Genomic DNA, 23,511 nt, shown 5'->3' with positions numbered 1-23,511 from the left:
ATAACCACATTTTAAAAATATTTGTGTTGTCAAGAACTACATGCACTCGGCTTATAGAAATGTTCACTTTTTACTTCTTTCTGCAGATGATGTATCAGTCGTGCATTTAGACTCAAAAATCATGGTGCTATATTTCCTCTGGTCATCTTCATTGGCTTATTTATTGTCATTTGTGTTTGTCACCATTTGAAGAGTTGGCTTTATGTATGTGACTGTAGCATTAATCATGTTCTAGAGTGGGATGTATGCACTCATTCTGATCAAAACTTATGCATTAAATACATCTTAAATAGCATTGATTTTGGAATCCACACTGGTTCATTGCTGATGAAGAACATTAGAATATAGAACAGTATTTTTGAAGTAGTGGTTTTGTGTTTAAACGGTGTTTAATGTTTAAATTCATGAATATACTTTTAAGTTGATCCACTGCCATATATCTATTAAATGTTATTGTGAATTTATTTAGCTATGGAAATACTACATTAGAATGTAATGCCGATTTCAGTAGGGTAACTCACAGAAGGTTTCATGTGTCTTCTGGCTTATATTTGTGCTTCTATGCAAAACCCTTATTTCAGGTTAGTTCTAATTAGAACAACCCAAACAAAAGAAAACTGATTATTTCATCTGATTTTTTTTTTAAAGAGGGCTCAAATTAAGTGTGAAATATGTCATAAACTCCCAAGTTCGATAAGCTGAGTGGTAATAATTGTAAAAAAGTTTACCAACATAAACTTTTTGTTATAATTAGTAGTTTTGTCATCTTATTACAGAACCCCCTTCTTTTTCCAAGCTTATGAAAGGCACACACAAAAAAAAAAAAAACCTTTTTTATTTCCAGGCTCAATATAAGCTCTATCGATAGCTTTTGTGGTATGTTAATTATAATAAGTACTTATTTTCTTTCAGTTGAAAAACATAAAATCATCCAACACACAAGTTTTTCTTTTTTATTGTTTAAAATGGATATATAGTTAGTTATATGATTCAAATCAATGCAAAATATTTACTCAAAGTTTATAAAATAGGCCAGAGGAAATTATGGAATGTCTTTGACTAAAAATGTTTACCCTCTTTTTTTTTTTTTTTTATAACTGTTTACTTTATTGGTCAGATGGATTTAACAAGTTGTACTTCCCTAGAACCATGTTTATGTTTTTTTTTTTTATATGTGTTAAGTACAATGAAATGATGGAAAAGATCTTATGGCCACAGATATGGCCATAACCACATTTTAAGAATAATTGCATACTGAGGTTGGGACACTTACAATTTACAGAAATAATGGTTAAAGGTTGATCTCATATCATAGACAATTATTTGTCACCTTATATACAATCATCAATAAAATAAATTTTTAAATAACATTCATCTTTCAAAATGTAATTAAACCGATATTTTTTTTTATAAACTATACAAATGTGCATGATTCAGTTAATGCAAACAATCCATCTTGTGAACATTATTTAACATTATTCAATGTAACAAAACAAAAAAAAGTCAGTCAGTTACCATAGCAACAGAAACTGGTTTAATGAAAAATACCAAAGTTGCTGAAAGAATTGCTGGTCACTGTTGCACTCAAGGTGCTGTAAAATGAGACAAATGGTTCTTGACTCAGGAGTATTATCAACAATCTCCTACTGGACCAATTTATACTTGTTCCATCAACTTGTTTCTATTAAAAGACAAAACATGTTACATGTCATCTCAAATACACTTAATATTATTCAACAGTATTAAAATAATACCATGACAATGAGGTTATGAAATGGATTTGAACAGATCCCCATTTTGATTCAAACACAAATACCGATTTTTACTGCACTTACTTTTTTGTTCCTTAGTGAACGTGATATGTGAATACACAAGACTGCCCGCAATGCTATTGGGGGGGGGGAAAGATAAGAAAAAATAATAAGTGAGTTTTTTTATGTACGGGTTATACAAAATAACATTGAATTATATCTAAATTAGATTTTATTCACATTTTAATATCTTAAATGTTCAGTGTGTGAATTTTAGTGGAATTGCAATCACCCGTCTCTTTAGAAGCATATAGAGAAATTATGGGGGTTGGGTGACCACCTGCTAATAAGCCCAAGGGGGGATAAGGGGTATGTTTCTTAGGGAAAATGTGGGACACTGCCTGGCGTGGCAGTGCCCCCACCTGCCGAGCAGACTCACTGATAGTGGTTTGCCCATTTCTAGCACATAGCACCTTACATGACATTAATAATGCACTATTCCCCTAAACATATGTAATTGCTGATGTATGCTCATGAATAGGCCAACAATGTGTATTTTTTTTTCTAAATAAAGATTCATAATATTTTGAATTCAATGCTTTGACTGATGCAGTCAATTTACTTTAGCTATTTAATTGTATTTATTTTTCATTACAATTTATTCACTTTAAAATTGCAGTTGCTCAACACCACAGGAACAGTTAAAAAAAAAATTCTTAAGTCACAACTCCAGAGGTTCATGGAACAAGAAGGGGGAGGAAGGATGGTGAACTTGCTTGTTAGTAAAGTCTGAGTCTGTGTCATTTGACATCGTAATCCACTCTATGTCCGATGGTGAAAAAAGACGTTTTGCAAAGGTCACAAAAAGCCATCTTGGTATCCCCCTCAACACCTTTCAACCACAAATATTAATTTTCCCAGTCTTTCTTGTACCCACACCATCTTTTTTTAATTGATGATGGCGGTGGAAATGGTTGGAAAGCGCAGATCTAAAAGTTCCTTCCCAGTGTGTCTTAGTATGCACATCTGTGCGCTGTCATGACAACAAAGTTGACAACCTATGCTGCGTTCCACTCCACTATCAGACGAGCACTTGCGAACTTCCCTAATCAGTTCGCCTCGGGGAATCCCCGCCACGATTTTGAAGTGCGTTCCACTTCGTGAAGTGGACAAGGGAAGTTTATATGGACAGAGCGAATCTACTTCATATGTACACTTCAGGCAGCTTCATATACCACAATGCAAAGCGATTGTAACGTCACCGCATATCGCGTTTAATTTACCCCATCACAAACAACTCTATGACATTTTAAATATTTTTTAAAAACATTTAAAACAATCCAAACACACCTATATACATAGAGAATGTTGCATTAAATAATTTCGTAAAGAAAAAAAAAATCAGCGAGCAGTGATGACGGGCCCGAGCCGGTGGCACCACCACCCCGGTGGCATCAGCTTAACTGTGCACAGCAGGCAATAGGCATTTACTATGCGAAAAAAAAAGGACTATGGGTGCGTCTCAATCAGCTCCCTAGTTCAGTAGTCAGGGCACTGATCAGGATGTCAGCCCATTGACTTGTGTCCTGATCAGTGCCCTGACTACTGAACTAGGGAACTGATTGAGACACACCCTATGTCAAAGTCATTTGAATTCACCTCATTAACTGCAGCAACTGGTGCTGCTATGACCAGGAACCCCTACAGTCAGATCTATAAGATCAATATCATTTTATTCATAAATATGTCAGATGATGTCAATTTTAAATGAGTGCAGAATATTGCCCAAATACTGATGTTGTATTATCCTATGTGTTTTTGACCTAGCGTAGCTTCTGTTTGTTCACCAATCTTATGCAGCAAAAAGCATGCTTGTTTTCATTTCAATATGTGTGGCATTCAATATTTTTTTAAAAATAAAATAAATAAATAAAGGCAAATCACAGAAACCGCAACAATGATTTTAATATCAGTGTCAGGTAAGAGTAATATGCGTGACAATTTTCCAAGTCCAGAAGGCCTGTATTTTTTTACAGATATATTTTGTGTTGTATTTTTACTTATTTTTCACACTAAAGTGATAGCTATTTGTGATATCCTATGATATAAAAGGGTTCAATTATGACAATCAAGAGACAAGGTGACACACACACACACACACACACACACACACACACACACACACACACACACACACACACACACACACACACACACACACACACACAGTGAGACCACCACCACCACCACCACCACACACACACACACACACACACACACACACACACACACACACACACACACACACACACACACACACACACACACACAGTGAGCCTGAGAGAGTGAGGGGGAAGGGGGAGGGTAAGGACAGATAAATTTGGGGAAAAAAGTTTAACCAATTCCTACCTTTAAATGCAGTTTTCAATAAACTGCATACTCTCTATTTTTTGTGTTTCTGTTTCTTCTTTTGGCATTTTGAATCAGCACTTACAACCCGGTTATGATCCACAAGTGCGAAATGTGTAGAACTAGCAATGAATCCCTGGTTTTAAGATTTTGTTCAGGAGTGTATACCAAGTTTGGTGACTGTAGCTAAAACTTAGAGCACAAAAGTTGTTCGGCCCGATTTGCCGAATTTTGGCCCGGCCTGATTTCGGCCCAGGCAAGCTTTTGTCCGGCACTGATGGTTGCTGAAGAGTTTGAGCAGGATATGGGCCCCAAAAGTGCCCTAATAGTCGAAAAAACGAAATAGTCCTAACAAAATCAATAGGGCTCTGCCACTTTCAGGGCTTGGGCCCAATAATAAAATAAATACACTCCATCATGGATTCCAAGTGATCAAGGGCTTAGGGCGTTCCAGTTCAGTCCTTTGCAAAGGTTCCGCCAGTAGTGGGCACTCATGCAACGCAAGCAATGAAGCACAGCCATTTGAACGAGACAGAGGGAAGTTCGCGAGTGAAGGGCATATTAAAAACGGACTGGAACGCAGCACTAGTCAGCAGTTCAACTGAGGAGGGATGGGGGTGGCAACAGTATAGTGCTGAACTGTCAAGTAATGTTCGATTGGCTGCCGTGGCTTCTTCGAGGATATAGATCGATCTTATTTTCCCTCACTGTACATCACATTTTTAAGTTTCTTTTACAGTATTTTCCTGAGAGTGAACCCCATACTTGAGAGGATTCTTCACTGTCATTTTACAATAGACCTTTTTACCTGATGTTTAGGCCGATAAAGTTAACCCAAGTAAAGATGTAATCTCCCCCAAACACCATCCCGATGTATGTCACTAAGATATTCTGTTGGGTTAGTTAAAGGAAAAACATTAAACTCTTAACTCTTAAATATTTACAGTACACTTCTTCAAGACACTGTTAATTACCAACCTTGATACAGCCAACAATGGTAGTCGTCAAAGCAGAGTTGTAATGGGTGCATAACAAAATTGAGTACATGAGTATAAACCTGCCAAAAAAAATAAAAATAATAATAATATAAAAAATCACAAAAAAAAGAATATTAATTTTAACATAAAAAAGTAATTAAACACTTCACCTAGAAGTGTCAAAGCAAAGCTTAAATGTAAAGTATGTAGATTCTGTGATACTAGACGCACCTAGTAGAATTGCAAAAGTATAGCATATTTTGCAAACGCCCATTTCGTACATCATGCCTCTCCTAACAATTGTGCCACACGAGTCTTGAAAAGTGCAGCCAAAGCGTTTGGATCACCCTCAGGTGGCTGGGTGCAGTATAGGTCATAAACCTGCCCTCTCCATGTAATGTAATGGGACATGGACAAACTAATCAAATTCCACTTCAAATACATTTTTTCCATAGATGGTCTCTGTCATTTTAGGCAGTTTTTATCACGCTGATGTTAGTTTAAGTGTTCGTTCTTTAAATAATTTTGGTTAGTAATTTGATTCCATTTAAATGCGGGTGTGACGTTATGATTGCTGAGATTGTGACTTCTTCACTCAGAGAAGCTGTCAGAGTCACCAACGGACATTTTCAGGAACCTCGGGAGGAGACTGGAGCTTTAACTTTAATTTCTACATTTCCATAACTGTTTATTTCACAAACAGTTGTTGATTAGGTGGGAGTGTGTTGTGGAACCTTATCACAGCACCACTTTGCACTCACTATGCGCAGACTCAAAAACCAAACTGTCAGCGCCATAATTGGAAACTGCTCCCAACACAAATATTACATTCTTACTCAACATTACAGCTCTTGAGATTGCTTGTGAAAGCATGTCTCAACATGTAAAAGTCAGTTACTTTCAATAAAAATAATATTTAGAAGAGTATTTTAAAATACTATGAACGACGTTGCTATATCATCATGAGTAAGCAATTGTGTAGGATAACAGTGTACAGCAAATTAAAAAGTGTCTGGGAATATGCCAGTAGTAAGCCTGCCCAAAAGGAGTCAATGAACAATAAACTGGGTTTAGTGAATGTATTTTAAAATAAACATTTAACACTGTACATACTTACCCCATGACACATGATAACACAAACTGAATCACAAAGAAAACATCAGTCCAACCATCATACTCCAAAGTCTGAAAATTCACAAGAGTTCATATGTATTATTTTTTATGTAGATTTTCTTACAAATTTAAGGAAAATGTATATGTAATTTACCAACTTTCCTTCATTTTTCAAAATATTTAGGCCTGGTTTCACAGACAGGGCTAAGATTAAGCCTTCATTCAATTAGGACATAAGTATCTTTTTATAAACATGCCTTAGAAAAAATAACATTACTGGTGTAAATCTTTAGACAAAACAATGGTACTGACAGATTCAAAGTCAAGTCAACTTTATTTATATAGCACTTTCACAATGATTATTTCAAAGCAGCTTCGCAGTGTTAAACAGGAAAACATTTCAACAAAATTTGATTCGGCTGTACAGTTGCTCTGGAGAAAATGGTGATGTTATCAGCTCATTTCAATTTATCAAATAGCGACAATGTGGGCATATCAGTGATATAGTTGATACAGTTAGTTTAGTAATTAATTTTATTGGATATTTAGTTGAAAACTTTGAAATTTTAGTAGTATTTGAAAAGCGAAAATATATGGTAGTGCAAGTTGTTTCACTTAAACCAGCTCAAACGTGCATTTTAGTCTGGGACTAGCTTAAACCTTGTTTGTGAAACCGGGAGATAGTGTAATAAATATGTTAATTATTAAAAATCTTACTTTCTGAATGTCTCCAGTTAAGTATGCTAAAATCAAAGTGGGAATAATCATGAATAAAGCATTGTAATACAGCAGCCCATATTTTCCAAGTTCCTGAAATGCAGGGATAGAAAAAAAAAATTTAATTAAAAAAAAATTTGTAACACTTTGGAATAATGGCCATTTGTTAATGTATTAACTAACATGAACTAACTATGAGCTGTACATGTGTTACTGTATTTGTTAATCTTTGTTAACATTAGTTAATAAAAATACAGCTGTTAATAGTTTGTTCATGTTAGTTCACGGTGCATAAACAATGTTAAAGGGTTACTTCAGCGATTAGCATATGGCTTTGTACCAGTAGAAACCCTGGAGTATATTCAAATAAATGTGCTTTCCCCCCTCATATCCCCCTGAGACAAGAGATTTATGCATTTTATTTCTGGAAAAATTCGAACGTTTGGCCAAAGGCTTAAGACTACAGCCAGCAGAGAGAGCCATTTCCGCACGTTTTGAACCTGCACATGGGGGATGGGAGATTACACTCAGAGCTCAGCTCGCAGCTACAGGCACTCATTTAAACGGAGTGAGCAATGTAAGTCTTTTAACTTCTCAAATTAATTTCTATGAAAGTTGAGCTTGCAAAGGCATGAACTGAAACACGCCAGACTGAACTTGCGTTGTGAATGTATGCCACGAGTGCCGTCGCAATTACCTCAGCTCTCATCATGAGAGCTCAGCTCATTTATCTGACGCCTGTAGTTAGTGCTCAGTACTGTGATTCTCACGCGGTGACACTCATTATATTGAACAGACATGTTCAGTTTTTAATTGTAGTGTCTTCTCTAACTCAGTCACAGTAATCAAGTTGGTGGCTTTGGGAATAGCCTCACAGGGCAGCAAAGCATTCTGGGAAATGTAGTCTTTCATCCCCATGAGACAAAAATACATTTTCTGTCTTTTCTCAGTCTAGAAGGCACCACATTAAAAAATAATTTCACATTTATACTACATTGATGACCCAGTTTAAATACAGATTCATCTTCCCAGCGCTGAAGTACCCCTTTAACAAGATTTTAATAATGTATTAATAAATGTTGAAATTAACATTACCAAAGATAAATAAATGCTTTATACATGCAGTTCATTATTTGTTCATGTTAAAGGTGCACTATCTTTTCCGTCCGCTAGAGGGCGCCTATTCAAAACAAAGGCATAGTTTGATGACTACAAGTTTGAGCACAGCATCTTGGGACATGTGGTCTTCACCTCACAGCCGGTGAAAAATAGGACTTGCAGAAATCCTGTTGATGTATGCGGTTATTAATGTTACTGTAGTATGATGCAGAGCAGCACAGAGTGTTGTGGAGATAAGCAAGGCCGCTTGAGCAATTGTTAATTAGATGAACAACACACATATCGCGAGCAGCCGGACTTTTATTATGATGGGACGGGACACAGTCGCCGGGCGCTATTTCCACTTTTCCAGTCACAAGTAGGAGGTAAAGAAGCTCTGTTTATCATATTAGATACATTTGAGTGTGTTGAAAATTATGTTATGACGTTACTCTGTGCGTTCACTCAGCGGCTGCTGTGGCACTTGTTCACACTACTAAAAGTAAAGCGCTTCTGCCAAATAAAACCGGAAACCGAGGGTAACGCAGATATGACGCAATTGACACGTGACTCCCTCAGGCGCTATGCTCAGACGTCCTTGGTTTAAATAGATATTTTCTCACAATTTACAAATAGTTGGAAACATTTGGGATATTGTAAGTACTCAACTGAACAAAATATAATACTGGCCTAGTGGTTTTTGGATATTTCACTGCAAAAATACTACATAGTGCACCTTCAATTAATGTAGTTAAAGGTATAGTTCACCGCAAAATGAAAATTCTGTCATAATTTACTCACCCTCAAGTAGGGGTGGGCGATATCTCGATATTTAAAATATATCGAGATATTTTTTCAGCTCGATATGGATTTGGACATATCGTATATATCGATATATTGTTTATATTAAATTCTGATTCCGCCACTTTGCTTCCATGTGCTGGGCTCGCTCCCGCTCGCGCGCCTCCCGCCTCATTGCTTTTGTTCCCCCTCCCCTCGCGTGTCGTCTCGCAACCAGGTGAGGATTAGTTATCATGTTGACAAGCGCGCGCGTTGTTCAGGACTCAGTTAAGAGATCACGTTTTCCTTCTAACACAACTGCTTGCTTAAATTTATAAAGAAATATTAATGTTCATCATAGTTCAAAGCGCACGTTTCACCCACAGTCAGGTGATTGACACTGGTGTGAGACGCACTCTCAGTCACAATCATGCCAATTTATGATTTGTGTCTAACTGATCGCATGGTTTTCGGTTAAAATGTCAAAATGATCGCATATCATTTGAAAACATTTAAAAAGTATTACAATATCATTACTATGATTATTTTGTCAGCTTTATCACGGGATTATGATGAACAGGTCTATTCACGTTTTAACCAAGAGGGAAAAACGCGACATCCCGGGTGTCCTGAGACACGCGGTGCTCTTCTGTAAGTTGTACTGTATCATATTATCATATAGCCTACCTTCTGACATTCATATTTCGTTCTGTAACTGGAAAAGAAGTGAAATTCAGCTCATGTGTAGCCTACATGATCCGCATGATAAGTTTGAATTTGGTCAAACTCATGACAAACATCACTGTTTGAATTTTGATAAAAATTAACAGGAAATGGTGTTATGACAAAATCAGTTTATTTATATCTCAGTCATGCCCCCATCTTTCTGCAAAATGCTTACTGTTTACTTTAAGTGTAAAAAAGGGAGTCTTTGATTCATCTTTTGAAAGCATGAAATAAATGAAAAGAAGGCAATATTATTTATTTTCTTTTACAGTTAAATTATTATTATTTATGTAATCAGGGAGTTTTTTTTTTTTAAATGTCGCAAAAGCACTTTGTTCCTACATGAACTGACTACCTCTTTGCACTTCAATAAAAAAAGAAAAGAATTTGTGGTATTTGGCATATTTGTTTTTGCTGTAGTTTTCAGGGGGTTATTTTTCCTGTAAAGATATCGAGATATATATCGTATATCGAGATATAGCAAAATATATCGAGATATATTTTTTGCTCCATATCGCCCAGCCCTACCCTCAAGTTGTTCCAAACCCGAATGAGTTTCCTTGTTCTGCTGAACACAAAAGAAGATATTTGGAAGAATGTTTGTAACCAAACAGATAGAGCAACCATTGACTACCATAGTATTTCTTCCCTACTGGCAGTCAATTGTTGCGCTCTCTGCTTGGTTACAAACATTCTTCCAAATATCTTTTTTTTTGTGTGTTCAGCAGAACAAGGAAACTCATACAGGTTTAGAAGGTTTTTGGGTGAACTAACCCTTAAACTAATGACAAAATATCTGATATTAAAAAAAATGTTTTAATGATAATATGTTACATTTATAGCGCTTTTCAAGGCACTCAAAGCTCTTTACATTGAATCTCCACCAGTCTTGTGGTCATAGATTGACTACAAGGCAACCCTTTTCCCCCTGTCACCTCAATGGAAAAGTATGTCCTAATTTACTTGAATTCATTTCAAGTAAGTATTAACAGTATAAAATATACAGATTCTATATATACAAAATAAACGTGTGTATCAGTCTGAACACAATTATACAAAGGGCATACTCTTTCTAAAACTGGAACAACTAATAAAGAAATTGGATTTAAAGCCTTGCTCACAAAACGGTTTCAATTTGTTTGTTTTTTTGCCACATTCACGGCCATGCAGAACAGAAATCATGGGACTTTTGGTGCACACACTTTATTTGTGTATCAAGCTTAAACTAGGCTTACAGGTTAAATTACCTTGGAGTCCAGTTTTTGTTTCATATAAGCCCCATTAGCAGCGGTCAGAATGTTGTTAAGTGTAATGAACACATATCCATAGAGGTCAAATGCTAAATCGGTACTGTGAAAGCAAAAAAATAAGTCAAATTAATTGACAAGCCATTTCTCAAACTTCAAAAGACCCTGCACACAAATGGTGAAGTAAAAAGCTTGCTAGGACTGTTCATAAATACTTCTAAAACACAGCTGAGTTACAATTACATTTAATTGAATTAAACCTTGAACTGTCACCTTATCGTGGTGGAGGGGTTTGAGTACCTGAATGATCCTAGGAGCTATGTTGTCCGGGGCTTTATGCCCCTGGTAGGGCCTCCCAAGGCAAACAGGTCCTTGGTGACGGGCCAGACTAAGAGCAGTTCACAAGCCCATTATGAAAAAATAAAAACAAGGGCCGAGACGTCGCCCGGCATGGCGCAGCCGGGGCCCCACCCTGGAGCCAGGCCCGGGGTTGGGGCTCGTATGCGAGCGCCTGGTGGCCGGGCCTTCCCCCATGGGGCCGATCTCTGGACACGGAAACTGGCTCTAGGGACGTGGAATGTCACCTAGTTGGCGGGGAAGGAGCCTGAGCTTGTGCGGGAGGTCGAGAGATACCGACTAGAAATAGTCGGGCTCACCTCCACACACAGCTTAGGCTCTGGAATCACACTTCTCGAGAGAGGCTGGACTCTCTACCACTCTGGAGTTGCCCATGGTGAGAGGCGGCGGGCTGGAGTGGGTTTGCTTATAGCCCCCCAGCTCAGTCGCCATGTGTTCACCCCGGTGAGCGAGAGGGTTGCTTCCCTGCGCCTTCGAGTCGGGGATAGGTTTCTCACTGTCATTTGTGCCTACGGGCCGAATGGCAGTGCAGAGTACCCGGCCCTCTTGGGGTCTCTGGGAGGGGTGCTAGAAAGTGCTCCGACTGGAGACTCCATCGTCCTACTGGGGGACTTCAACGCCCATGTGGGCAGTGACAGAGACACCTGGAGTGGCGTGATTGGGAGGAACGGCCCCCCTGATATGAACCCGAGCGGTGTTCTGTTATTGGACTTCTGTGCTAACCATGGCTTGTCCATAACGAACACCATGTTCAAGCATAAGGGTGTCCATCAGTGCACTTGGCACCAGGACACCCTAGGCCGAAGGTCGATGATCGACTTTGTGGTCGTCTCATCTGACCTCCGGCCGTATGTCTTGGACACTCGGGTGAAGAGAGGGGCGGAGCTGTCAACCGATCACTACCTGGTGGTGAGTTGGATCCGATGGCGGGGAAGGAAGCTGGACAGACTCGGCAGACCCAAACGTACTTTTAGGGTCTGTTGGGAACGTTTGGCTGAACCCCCTGTCAGAGAGATCTTCAACTCCCACCTCCGGCAGAGCTTCGACCAGATCCCGAGGGAGTCTGGAGATATTGAGTCTGAGTGGACCATGTTCTCCACCTCCATTGTCGACGCGGCCGCTCGGAGCTGTGGCCGTAAGGTCTCCGGTGCCTGTCGAGGCGGTAATCCCCGAACCCGGTGGTGGACACCGGAAGTAAGGAATGCCGTCAAGCTGAAGAAGGAGTCCTATCAGGCCTGGCTGGCTTTTGGGGCTCCTGAGGCAGCGGACAGGTACCGGCAGGCCAAGCGGACGGCAGCCCGGGCGGTTGTGGAGGCAAAAACTCGGGCCTAGGAGGAGTTCGGTGAGGCCATGGAGAAAGACTATCGGTTGGCCTCGAAGAGATTCTGGCAAACCGTTCGACGCCTCAGGAGGGGGAAGCAGTGCCCAACCAACACTGTCTACAGTGGAGATGGGCAGCTGCTGACCTCAACTGGGGATATTGTTGAACGGTGGAAGGAATACTTCGAGGATCTCCTCAATCCCACCGACACGTCTTCCTTTGAGGAAGCAGAGTCTGAGGGCTCGGAGGGGGACTCGTCCATCACCCGGGCTGAAGTCATCGAGGTAGTTAATAAGCTCCTCGGTGGCAAGGCGCCGGGGGTGGATGAGATTCGCCCTGAGTACCTTAAGTCTCTGAATGTTGTGGGGCTGTCTTGGCTGACGCGCCTCTGCAGCATCGCGTGGCGGTTGGGGACAGTGCCTATGGACTGGCAGACCGGGGTGGTGGTCCCTCTTTTCAAGAAGGGGGACCGGAGAGTGTGTTCCAACTACAGGGGGATCACACTCCTCAGCCTCCCTGGGAAAGTCTATGCCAGGGTACTGGAGAGGAGAATTCGGCCGATAGTGGAACCTCGGATTCAGGAGGAGCAGTGTGGTTTTCGTCCCGGTCGTGGAACGCTGGACCAGCTCTATATCCTTCACAGGGTGCTGGAGGGTTCATGGGAGTTTGCCCAACCGGTCCACATGTGCTTTGTGGATTTGGAGAAGGCATTCGACTGTGCTCCCCGTGGCACCCTGTGGGGGGTGCTCTGGGAGTATGGGGTCCGGGGCCCCTTGCTTAGGGCAGTACGGTCCCTTTACAACCAGAGCAGGAGCTTGGTTCGCATTGCCAGCAGTAGGTCAAATTTGTTCCCGGTGCATGTTGGTCTCCGGCAGGGCTGCCCTTTGTCACCGGTTCTGTTCATAATTTTTATGGACAGAATTTCTAGACGCAGCCAAGGGCCGGAGAGTGTCCGGTTTGGGGACCACGCGATTTCATCGCTGCTCTTTGCAAATGATGTTGTCGTGTTGGCAACCTCAGACCGGGACCTTCAACATGCACTGGGACGGTTTGCAGCCGAGTGTGAAGCGGCGGGGATGAGAATCAGCACCTCCAAGTCCGAGGCCATGGTTCTCAGTCGGAAAAGGGTAGCTTGCTCACTTCAGGTTGGTGGAGAGTTCTTGCCTCAAGTGGAGGAGTTTAAGTATCTTGGGGTCTTGTTCACGAGTGAGGGAAGGATGGAACGGGAGATTGACAGACGGATCGGTGCATCATCTGCAGAAATGCGGGCGATGTACCGGTCTGTTGTGGTGAAGAAGGAGCTGAGCCGTAAGGCAAAGCTCTCGATTTACCGGTCAATCTACGTTCCTACTCTCACCTATGGTCATGAGCTGTGGGTCATGACCGAAAGGACAAGATCCCGGATACAGGCGGCTGAAATGAGCTTTCTCCGCAGGGTGGCTGGGCGCTCCCTTAGAGATAGGGTGAGAAGCTCGGTCACTCGGGAGGAGCTCAGAGTAGAGCCGTTGCTCCTTCACATCGAGAGGAGCCAGCTGAGGTGGCTCGGGCATCTATTTCGGATGCCTCCTGGACGCCTTCCCAGGGAGGTGTTCCGGGCACATCCCACTGGGAGGAGGCCCCGGGGAAGACCCAGGACACGCTGGAGGGATTATGTCTCCAGGCTGGCCTGGGAACGCCTCGGGGTACCCCCGGAGGAGCTGGAGGAAGTGGCCAGAGAGAAGGAAGTCTGGGCGTCTCTGCTTAGACTGTTGCCCCCGCGACCCGGCCCCGGATAAGCGGAAGATGATGGATGGATGGATGGATGGATGAATTAAACCTTCAATCTAATTTTTTTTATCAAATTTGCCATTTGAAGCTTACCTTGCAGCAATAAAAGCTCCTAGGATCATGGTGAACACGGTTGCCTTTATGGACCATGAAAACTTCTTTCTACACACAGATAAACAACAAAACAAATGTAAGTGTAAATCACCTCGTACAACTTGAACTGGGTCAGCTGCAAACACTGATCATACTAGATAGACATACTTTAGAAGGTAACCCTCAAACAGCATCGTGAATAAAATGGAGAATCGTCTGAGCACAGTAAACATGGGCAGACTGCAAAAGAGATCATACAGTATGTTATATTATTGAATATTTAGTTCAGGGTTCCCCAAACTCGGTCCTGGAGGGCCGCTGTCCTGCAGAGTTTAGCTCCAACCCCAATTAAACACACCTGAACCAGCTAATCAATGCCTTTTTATGACCTACCCTGCGTCCCAATTCGCATAATATCCATCCTAAATAGTATTCGAAAATAGAATTAGTATGTCCCAAATCGTAGTATGTTGAAAAGAGTATTCTAAAGATTCCCGGATGGTTTACTATTTCCGGTCCGAATTCACAGTATGGATCGATGTGCACTCTAACGGCTGATATTGCCCACAACCCATTGCGAGTTGGACGAGGATTCGATTAGAACTACAAACGCGGATAAAAAGCGTTATAAACTACAAACATGACGGATGTGCGAGTTCGACGGTTAAGTAGAGAAGTTTAGATAAAGGGGTTTGAGTGAGCAACTATCAATATTTAACCTGACAAAAATATATTTATTCAGTGTTGTCCACATTATATTTCACATGCAGCAGCATTGTGAACTTTTGCAATGACACGTTTGGCCATTAACTTTTAAATGCATCATTATATTTAAACTGCAAACACACGAGGAGAGTCTCTGCATTAAAGATCCACAAATGGCAGATCAACGAGCAGCTACATTTCTCTCCGATAAGGTAGGAGATTAAACTGAATGTGAAGGATTTGAACTGTGACGAATCTGACGATGATTGACAGGGCAGATAAACGGTGACGGGATGCACGTAACTAAGCGACAGAGTCCGTTAATAGGCTTGTTTGAGATGAGCAAAATCTGCGCAGAACCGATCACCGGTGATCAGCGCGAGATGCATGCCGGTTAGAAATGTGTCCGAGGGCGGTCCGCCTTGCTCTGATGTCATGCTGACATGTGTCAAAAATCTCTCGCGATGGCGAGGCGGATGTGTCGGATTCTGCAGTCGAGCGCAGTTGCTCTCCACCGACTGCGCTGACCAAAAGCATGATGGGAAACGACTTGCTGACGACACAGCTTAATGCTTATTGGCTTAAACAACCGTGATGTATTTTTCTTTTTTTTTAAATGTTTGATTTTAAAACTCTGATATCATGTTTTAATGTGTATAAATTATGTGTGAATATTCCCAAACTCTCGGACAGTGCGATTTCTCTGTGGGTTATGTGATTGTTGTCATATTTATAAAAATATATAAAAACATGTATGTAATTAAAGTAAAAATGCTTGATAAACAGGTCTTTCGAATGGAAATAAATAACAAAACTTTGGGTGTCTTGTTCATAATATTTATTTTCATATAAAAGCAACAGAACTTAAATGACATCCAGTTTATCAGCAACAGAGCGCACGAGTGTGAATCCCGCGATATCCGCAAGTGATCTCGCAGGTGTCTGATCCACTACGAGAGGAGAGAACTGTCCGGCTTGCCTGAACTTTTTTCACTCCTCCCCTCACTGCAGCCGCCTAGTCTCGCCTTTATTTCAGGCGAGGCAAGGCGTATCTCAAACAAGCCTAAAGATGGCGAAGTAGTATGTCCCGAAGCTTGCATACTTTTCTCCTACACACTCAAAAGTATATACTTTTTCTTCACAAAAAGAGTACATACTTTTAGGACGTAGTATAAGTAGGCGAATTGGGTTGCAGCACTAGTAAGACATTGATTAGCTGTTTCAGGTGTGTTTGATTGGGGTTGGAGCTAAACTCTGTAGGACAGCGGCCCTCCAGGACCGAGTCTGGGGACCCCTGATTTACTATATAACAACAGCCATGCAAGATAGTTTACAAAAGTTTTGTAGCTGTTTTCTTCAGAATATTACACACTTACTTCAGTTGTTTTGTTCCAAACAGGCCTGTTAACTGATTTCCCACATACAGAAAAGGGAGTGGTAATACCTACACAGTAAATATAGTGAGATTTGAATTTACAGTGTGTATACGGCATGTGAAAATTGAAGTATAGTTTTGCGTTGAGTGTGATCAGACCTACCTTATGAAGTACATGGCTATCAAAATCTGGGAAATTAATCACATTTAATGATTTTGCTGCTCTCAGCACAACAACTGTTGCAAACATCTGCAAACATAATGAACCTTCATCAGCTGCTGTAATCTTCTAAATGTATGTTACATATCAGTTAAATGTTTGATATCAGTCATTAAAAAAAATCAGACAGGCTTGATAGTAGACCTATTTTTGAATAAATCTAACCGATTATGAAAGCCAAGTGCAGAAACTGTTTATTCCACCTTATTTCTGAGAGCTATCATTCAATTTAGATGAATATTGAGCAAGTCAACCTTTTAAGAAAATATCTTATTACACAGTTGTCTGGGACAACCTGTACTCAGTCACAGGATTGAGGTATTGAACAATCTGCAGTCTCTCTCCTTTTATACAAACACAGATGAGAAGTGCAATTGGCCCCATCTTGTGTCTTGAAACAGCTACTGAGTGTGTTGAAAATGGCCTTTGACTTTAGTACTGCTGTCATGATGAACGTCATTTTTTTGCTACCTTTGCTCCAGTTAAAAGAATAAGAAATTAACAAATGATAAGTTTGCTCAACAAAAAATAAATAAATAAATTCTGGAAGTGTATGCTTGGCACTTTCTACTCATTACTTGGTGATTGGCTTGACACGATTGCAGATGAATAATACATAAATTAATAATGTAATATTTTTGCAGTGTTTTATTATTAGGCCAGTTCTTTTTTTATAGACTAGTTATGATAGAAGAACATTTAAGATAATTAAATAATTTTATGTATATATTTAATATAACAAACTTAATATAACAATTACATGATTTCTTAAAAAAAAATACATGTGATTGTTATAAAAAAAAATGTACATTAAAAAAGTGGCTTCATGAGATTTACAATTAACGCACTGTAGACCTATTTTTTTAAAAAAAGATCAGAAATGTAGGCTAACAGAACTAACAATAATGTCTTACCTGGCCAATTCCCACTGCTAAGGAGGAAGGAAATCTGAGAGGGCAAAACACAAAATACCAGTGCACAAAATAATAAATATCCTAATGAGATGCATATAGAGCGCTCATATAACGTTACTCAAAACGATTAATATCTAAATGGGCTACGCAACTAATTTGATAAAATAATTATAAATAACACGGGAGAATAGATTACAATAAGACATTCATTAGACAGTAGCCTAATTTATTCACGTCTTTGCATGTGCTAACAGCTATGACCAAGCAATATATTAGGCTATATCATAGCAAAGGTGATTATGAGTAAAAAATATTGCGAAAGATAACGTCATATGCATTATCACGTTCTCGGTCAGCATTAAAAAGCAGCTAGCTACTGTATATGAATGTGCTGAAAGAAAACATTAATGAATATAATATCATTGGGATTTTACCTGTAATTAGTAAGAACACTCTTGTTAACGACAACAATGAAAAAAGAAGAGAGCCCGTAGCAAACTGCAGCGAATAACTTCAAAAATAACGTAGATGTGCCGCTGTCTTCTCCTAGCGAAAGATTATCTTTCGGGTTATTCTGAGTAACGTTATATTTCTTAGAGTGGAGTTTTCGTATTTCCGCCATTGTCCACTGCTGTTTACCGGGCGAATAGGTCCAACTACCTTTCTGCACAGAAAAATGTTCACTGAAAGTTTTAAAGGCACAGCTGGCTGTTCCAGAAACACTTTCACATGTCTGAGTGTGGAACGCGGAAGCAGAGGCGTTGCTAGCCTATTGGAGAGAGAGCAGGGGCAAAAGTACCATTTTTCAGAAAAACGCACTTTTATAAGAAAATATTTTAGACAGAGATATACATTTGCTCTGGTCAATAACTCACAAGTGTGGTCTATCAGGTGGTATTTTGTACAAATGCAGAACGACTACAGTATAACATCACTTTGAACATAAGATGCAGATTGTTACTTTTGACCCCATCAGTTGGGACGAATGTAACACACAGGTGGGTCAAAAGTAACACAACAATATAAGCTAGATTGTTATGTGTTACTCTTGTTTTTATTAAACATACCTGACTATGACCTTGTTAATGTAACTGCAAACATATTTTGTAGCTAATTTATCTTTGAAAAAATAAATAATACATTATAATTTCATTTTAAGTTTAATCAAATTTTTTTCTTCAACAATATGAACAATATGAAAATTAAATTAGCATAATATGCATTATATATATACAAGTGGCACAAAAGTAACAAGTGTTACTTTCGTCCCGACAGGAAGTCCTGACATTTAAACACGATTTACTTTTATACTGAAAAACTCTGAAAAGACAGACCTTCAGGATGTGTAACAGCAATAAATAAACTGTAGAGTGATCATTACTGTGACACATGAAACGAGAAACACAACTTGTAATTAGAAAAAAAGTACCGCTTCAGTAATTTACTTTCCGTACTCGAAAACTATATTTCGGACCCAGCCATGGGAAAAGATGACGAAATCACATGATTTTTGGCAGATCCATCAAGGGTTGCGTGCTGAACGTGCTGTCATAGCTTGGAATGCAAATGTAGTCAGGGCTCTGGGGTTAACAGGACTGATGATGAAGGTTCAGATGCGATGAGGGGGCACAGGAAATTGTTCTCTCCACACGAAAGTAAACTGTCCAAGCTGATCCAGCCGTAATCAACCTCAGTGGCGGGAGGGTGGGCGGGGCTCGTCTCCATTCCCTCGAACTCCATGAGGACACCCTCGGCGATGGAAGGGTCAGTCGGCTCGCACACCTGGTCAGACGGGTTTCCCTCAGGCTTCGCTGCCAAGGTCTTCTCTCCATCTGCGGTGGGCACGTACTACATTCCTGGTTGCGAGGTGGTACTGGACTGGGTCCTGGATCAGGAGTGGGGCTGGTGGCATCCTCCTCGGTGAATGATGAGTTGCAGGGATGCCAGCACCCACTCCAAATACGATGAAAAGCTCCCTCGAGGACCCTCCCCGGACAGCTGTGCTCGGGTGGCGGCGTTGAGTCCCACAAACAGAAACGAGCACAGGCAGTAGTCCGGCAAGGTGGTCTGATGGGCGAGATCCAAGTACCGTTGTAGATGTCTCTCGACGGAGCTCTCTCCCTGTTCAAAGCACATTAGCTCGACCGCGGGAAGGGTCATGGTGCACGCAGGGGGAAAACCGGAAAATAAAACACTGAACACGAAAAATGAAAAAAAAAAAAACTCCTACACACACCGAAGGTCGATCTTTGTATACTTTAGTGTGTTGGGTCCGTCGTTCTGTCAGGCCAGAACGTTGATGATAATGCATGAAGAAGAAGATGAATAAGGAGGAGGAAGATGACTTTAGCAAACAATACTTTAATGTAACTTTAATGTAACGTAATGTTTAATGTAACTGTCACCACTGGTAACATAGACTTTAGTCAGGACAGGTACAGGGACGGATGTACTGACGACAACAGACAAAGACAGAGTGAGAACAGAGGAAATAAATACACAGACTGATGAAGAACATAACGAGGGGGACAGGTGATACAGATGATGATTAATTAACATAACAGGGCTAAACTAAACTAATGAGGGATGACGGTGGCAACAGACAGACAGACAACTGTGATGTGACAACTATGAGCCGACAAAGCATAATGGGGGTGTTATTATTTAATTATTATACACGTTCTCAAAAAATTTAGCACATAGAGGTATAGATAAATGTATTCTCTAAAGAAATTCTACTTTAAAACATTTTCTGATGTGTAATTGTTGAAATATTTTGACTTTATTCTCAAAATATTTCGACTTTATAATCTCTAAATATTTCGACTTTATAATCTCTAAATATTTCGTCTTTATAATCTCTAAATATTTCGACTTTAATCTCTAAATATTTCAATTTAAATCTTGAAAATATGGATTATTTATTTTAATTTTTTTACAGATTTTTTTTTTTTACTTTGCGGTTCAGGGCTTCCATAATCATGCACAGAGAGCCAATTAAAACATAATATTGGTTGGGTGATTGTGCACAGAACTGTTCAGTTTGTTTTTCGTTCAGCATAGAGAGATGTTTATATATATATATATATATATATATATATATATATATATATATATATATATATATATATATATTATATATATATCAACTTTATTTATATAGCGCTTTTACAATCACTATTGTGTCAAAGCAGCGTTCTGGAGAAAACAGTGATGTTATCAGCTTATTTTAATTCATCATATAGCGACAATGTTGGCATATCTGTATTATAGTTTATAGAATTAATTAAAATCTAATTCATAAATTTTATTTGTATATTTAGTTGAATAACTTTGATCATAATTTTAGTGTCCCCAACTGAGCAAGCCAAGCCAAAGGCGACAGTCGCAAGGAACCAAAACTCCATCAGTGCATGATGGAGAAAAATAAACCTTGGGAGAAACCAGACTCAGTCGGGGTGCCAGTTCTCCTCTGGCCAATTAACACACCGTGTATGACTATTATTCTGGCAACATTTCAGGTCATAAATAGCCTGACAAGCCAGACCCACATCAAGATGTTTGGTCTGGAAACTCACCATTGACAGGGCTCAATCCGAGGGGTGGGATAAACGGTTGTCTTTCAAACTCCCTCTGCACGCGATAGGATAGCGCTTCCACCAATCAGAGTAACGAAGGTGAAACAGAGCTTGTTGATAGATTAAACATTCGCCGTATCCGTTCAGCAAAACTCCGAACACATCTTCCCTTTTTAAGAATGACTTCAGTGCCGTTCTTTGTTCTTTTCGCAGAGAAAAGCTTAACTCCAAGTCTTCCAGAGTAGTGGTCAAAGCTGATTCGAAAGACCGCCGTTCGCCAATTTCTGTGTTTACTAGAAGTTTACTACATGCAATCGCAACTCGGCCGTAGTCATTATGGCCCCGCCCACCGACTCTATACACGATGTGATTGGCCCGGCAAGAGTTAGGCGAATACAGCTCAGAAGGGTATTGAGAGTTGCTAGACGACACTCGCGGGCATATTAAATTTGCTGCCGCTAGGTCAGAAATCATATTAGATCGGAATATTCAAAATTTCAGCGTATCACGGAAGAGACGGGTTTTTTTGAGCATGACTTGCCGGTGAGGCAAATTCATAGCAGACACCAATTGACACGGTCTCAGCAGACACTCCAGGATGCGTTGGTCATGTCCAGACGCAGGTCCACCATCCGATCCGATCCGGACACGGCCCGGATCCGAGATAAACCTCGGGATAAACAGAGAGACTAACATTAGCGTAGATGCCACTCTTTTTATGATGTAACGAGTACATCAGGAGTTATGGGAAGTGTTCTCGGTTCCGGCTGACCTAGTTAATGCAGCCTAACAATCAGTCAATTGATTTGAATAATGAAAGTTAAAAATGTTCTATTTGTATGCCATAGTAAAGAGATGTTTTTTTAGTCTAGATTTAAACTGTCAGAGTGTTTCTGCTTCCCGAACAATGCTAGGAAGACTGTTCCAGAGTTTAGGTGCTAAATAGGAAAAGGATCGACCACCTGCAGTTGATTTAGATATTCTAGGTATTATCAACTGGCCAGAGTTTTGAGACCGCAATAGACGTGATGGAGTATAATGTGTTAAGAGCTCGCTTAAGTACTGGGGAGCTAAACCATTAAGTGCTTTGTAAGTAATAAGCAAGATTTTAATATGTATGCGATGTTTAATAGGGAGCCATTGCAGTGTTGACAGAACTGGACTAATATGATCATACTTCCTGGTTCTAGTAAGAACTCGAGCTGCTGCATTTTGGACTAGCTGGAGTTTGTTTATTAAGCGAGCAGGTCAACCACCCAGTAGAGCATTACAATAATCTAGCCTTGAGCTCATGAACGCATGTACTAACTGTTCAGCATTTTGAATTGAAAGCATGTGCGGTAATCTAGATATATTTTTAAGATGGTAAAATGCGGTTTTAAAGATGCTAGAAACGTGGCTTTCAAATGAAAGATTGGTATCAAAGAGAACACCCAGGTTCCTCACTGACGACGAGGGCTTGACAGAGCAGTCATCAAGTGTTAGACAGTATTCTAGGTTACTACTTGTGGAGCTTTTCTGTCCAATAATTAAAAATTCAGTTTTATCTGAATTAAGTTGCAGGAAATTACTATTCATCCAATTACATTGTATCATCATAATTATATCAGATATGCATTCCGTTAATCTTGTGAATTGGTAGGTTTCGTCAGGGCGTGAGGAAATATAGAGCTGAGTATCATCAGCATAACAATGAAAACTAACGTCATGATTCCTAATGATATCTCTCAGTGGTAGCATATGCAGGGTGAAAAGCAATGGTCCTAACACTGAGCCTTGTGGTACCCCATCCTGAACTTGTGATCGGTGTGACATCTCTTCATTTACTGATACAAACTGATAACGGTCAGATTAGTACGATTTAAGCCATGCCAATGCAGTTCCACTAACGCCAACATAATTTTTGATTCTATTCAGAAGAATATTGTGATCGATAGTATCGAATGCAGCACTAAGATCGAGTAACACTAATAGAGAGATACAACCACGATCAGATGATAAGAGTAAATCATTTGCAACTCTAATTAGAGCAGTCTCAGTACTATGATACAGTCTAAATCTTTGTAAAATCTCTGTTCTTTTCTCAGAGAAAAGCTTAACTCCAAGTCTTCCAGAGTCACGGTCAAAGCTGATTCGAAAGACCGCCACCGTTCGCCAGTTTCTGTGTTTACTAGAAGCACGCAAAAGCAACTTGGCCGTCGTCATTATGTTTCATTTGTTTTCTTCTAAAAGAGTTGAGAAATACGCAGATCTAGCAGTTTTTATGGCCTTTCTATATTCAATCATGCTCTCTTTCCACAAATTGCGAAAAACCTCCAGTTTTGTTTTTCTTCCAGCTGCGCTCCATTTTTCTGGCTGCTGTT

The 23,511-nt window shown here is 40.1% G+C and overlaps 1 protein-coding gene across 2 annotated transcripts; it reads right to left on the bottom strand.

Moving 5' to 3' along the window:
* Positions 1–939: 939 nt before the first annotated feature.
* On the bottom strand, positions 940–18,316 carry slc35d1b (solute carrier family 35 member D1b). 2 transcript variants are annotated; one of them, XM_067454404.1, is made up of 13 exons: positions 18,005–18,314; positions 17,571–17,604; positions 16,600–16,686; positions 16,438–16,505; positions 14,525–14,596; positions 14,357–14,425; positions 10,819–10,921; positions 6,968–7,060; positions 6,255–6,322; positions 5,139–5,217; positions 4,969–5,051; positions 1,836–1,888; positions 940–1,681 (listed from the first exon to the last, which is right to left on the bottom strand). In XM_067454404.1, the coding sequence occupies exons 1-13, from the start codon at positions 18,190–18,192 to the stop codon at positions 1,671–1,673; spliced, it is 1,008 nt and encodes a 335-aa protein (XP_067310505.1). In that variant the 5' UTR covers positions 18,193–18,314; the 3' UTR covers positions 940–1,670. The 2 variants fall into 2 exon arrangements, with proteins under 2 accessions (XP_067310505.1, XP_067310506.1); XM_067454405.1 differs by lacking the exon at positions 4,969–5,051 and having other exon boundaries at positions 18,005–18,316.
* Between the last annotated feature and the right edge of the window lie 5,195 nt (positions 18,317–23,511).

The sequence above is a fragment of the Pseudorasbora parva genome, chromosome 9 (assembly GCF_024679245.1).
Source record: "Pseudorasbora parva isolate DD20220531a chromosome 9, ASM2467924v1, whole genome shotgun sequence".
Taxonomy (NCBI): Eukaryota; Metazoa; Chordata; class Actinopteri; order Cypriniformes; family Gobionidae; genus Pseudorasbora; species Pseudorasbora parva.
The sequence above is the reverse complement of the archived record's forward strand: the minus strand, read 5'-3'. Positions and strand labels throughout refer to the sequence as shown.

What these genes read in the sequence shown, in the direction of transcription:
- slc35d1b (XM_067454404.1), bottom strand. Translation starts at nt 18,192, where the DNA reads ATGGCGGAAATACGAAAACTCCACTCTAAGAAATATAACGTTACTCAG. An exon ending in TTTGAGGGTTACCTTCTAAA is followed by an intron (nt 14,426 to 14,524) that starts GTATGTCTATCT and finishes ATCTGTGTGTAG; the next exon opens with AAAGAAGTTTTCATGGTCCA. An exon ending in GTGTTATCATGTGTCATGGG is followed by an intron (nt 5,218 to 6,254) that starts GTAAGTATGTAC and finishes TTTTTTTGGCAG; the next exon opens with GTTTATACTCATGTACTCAA.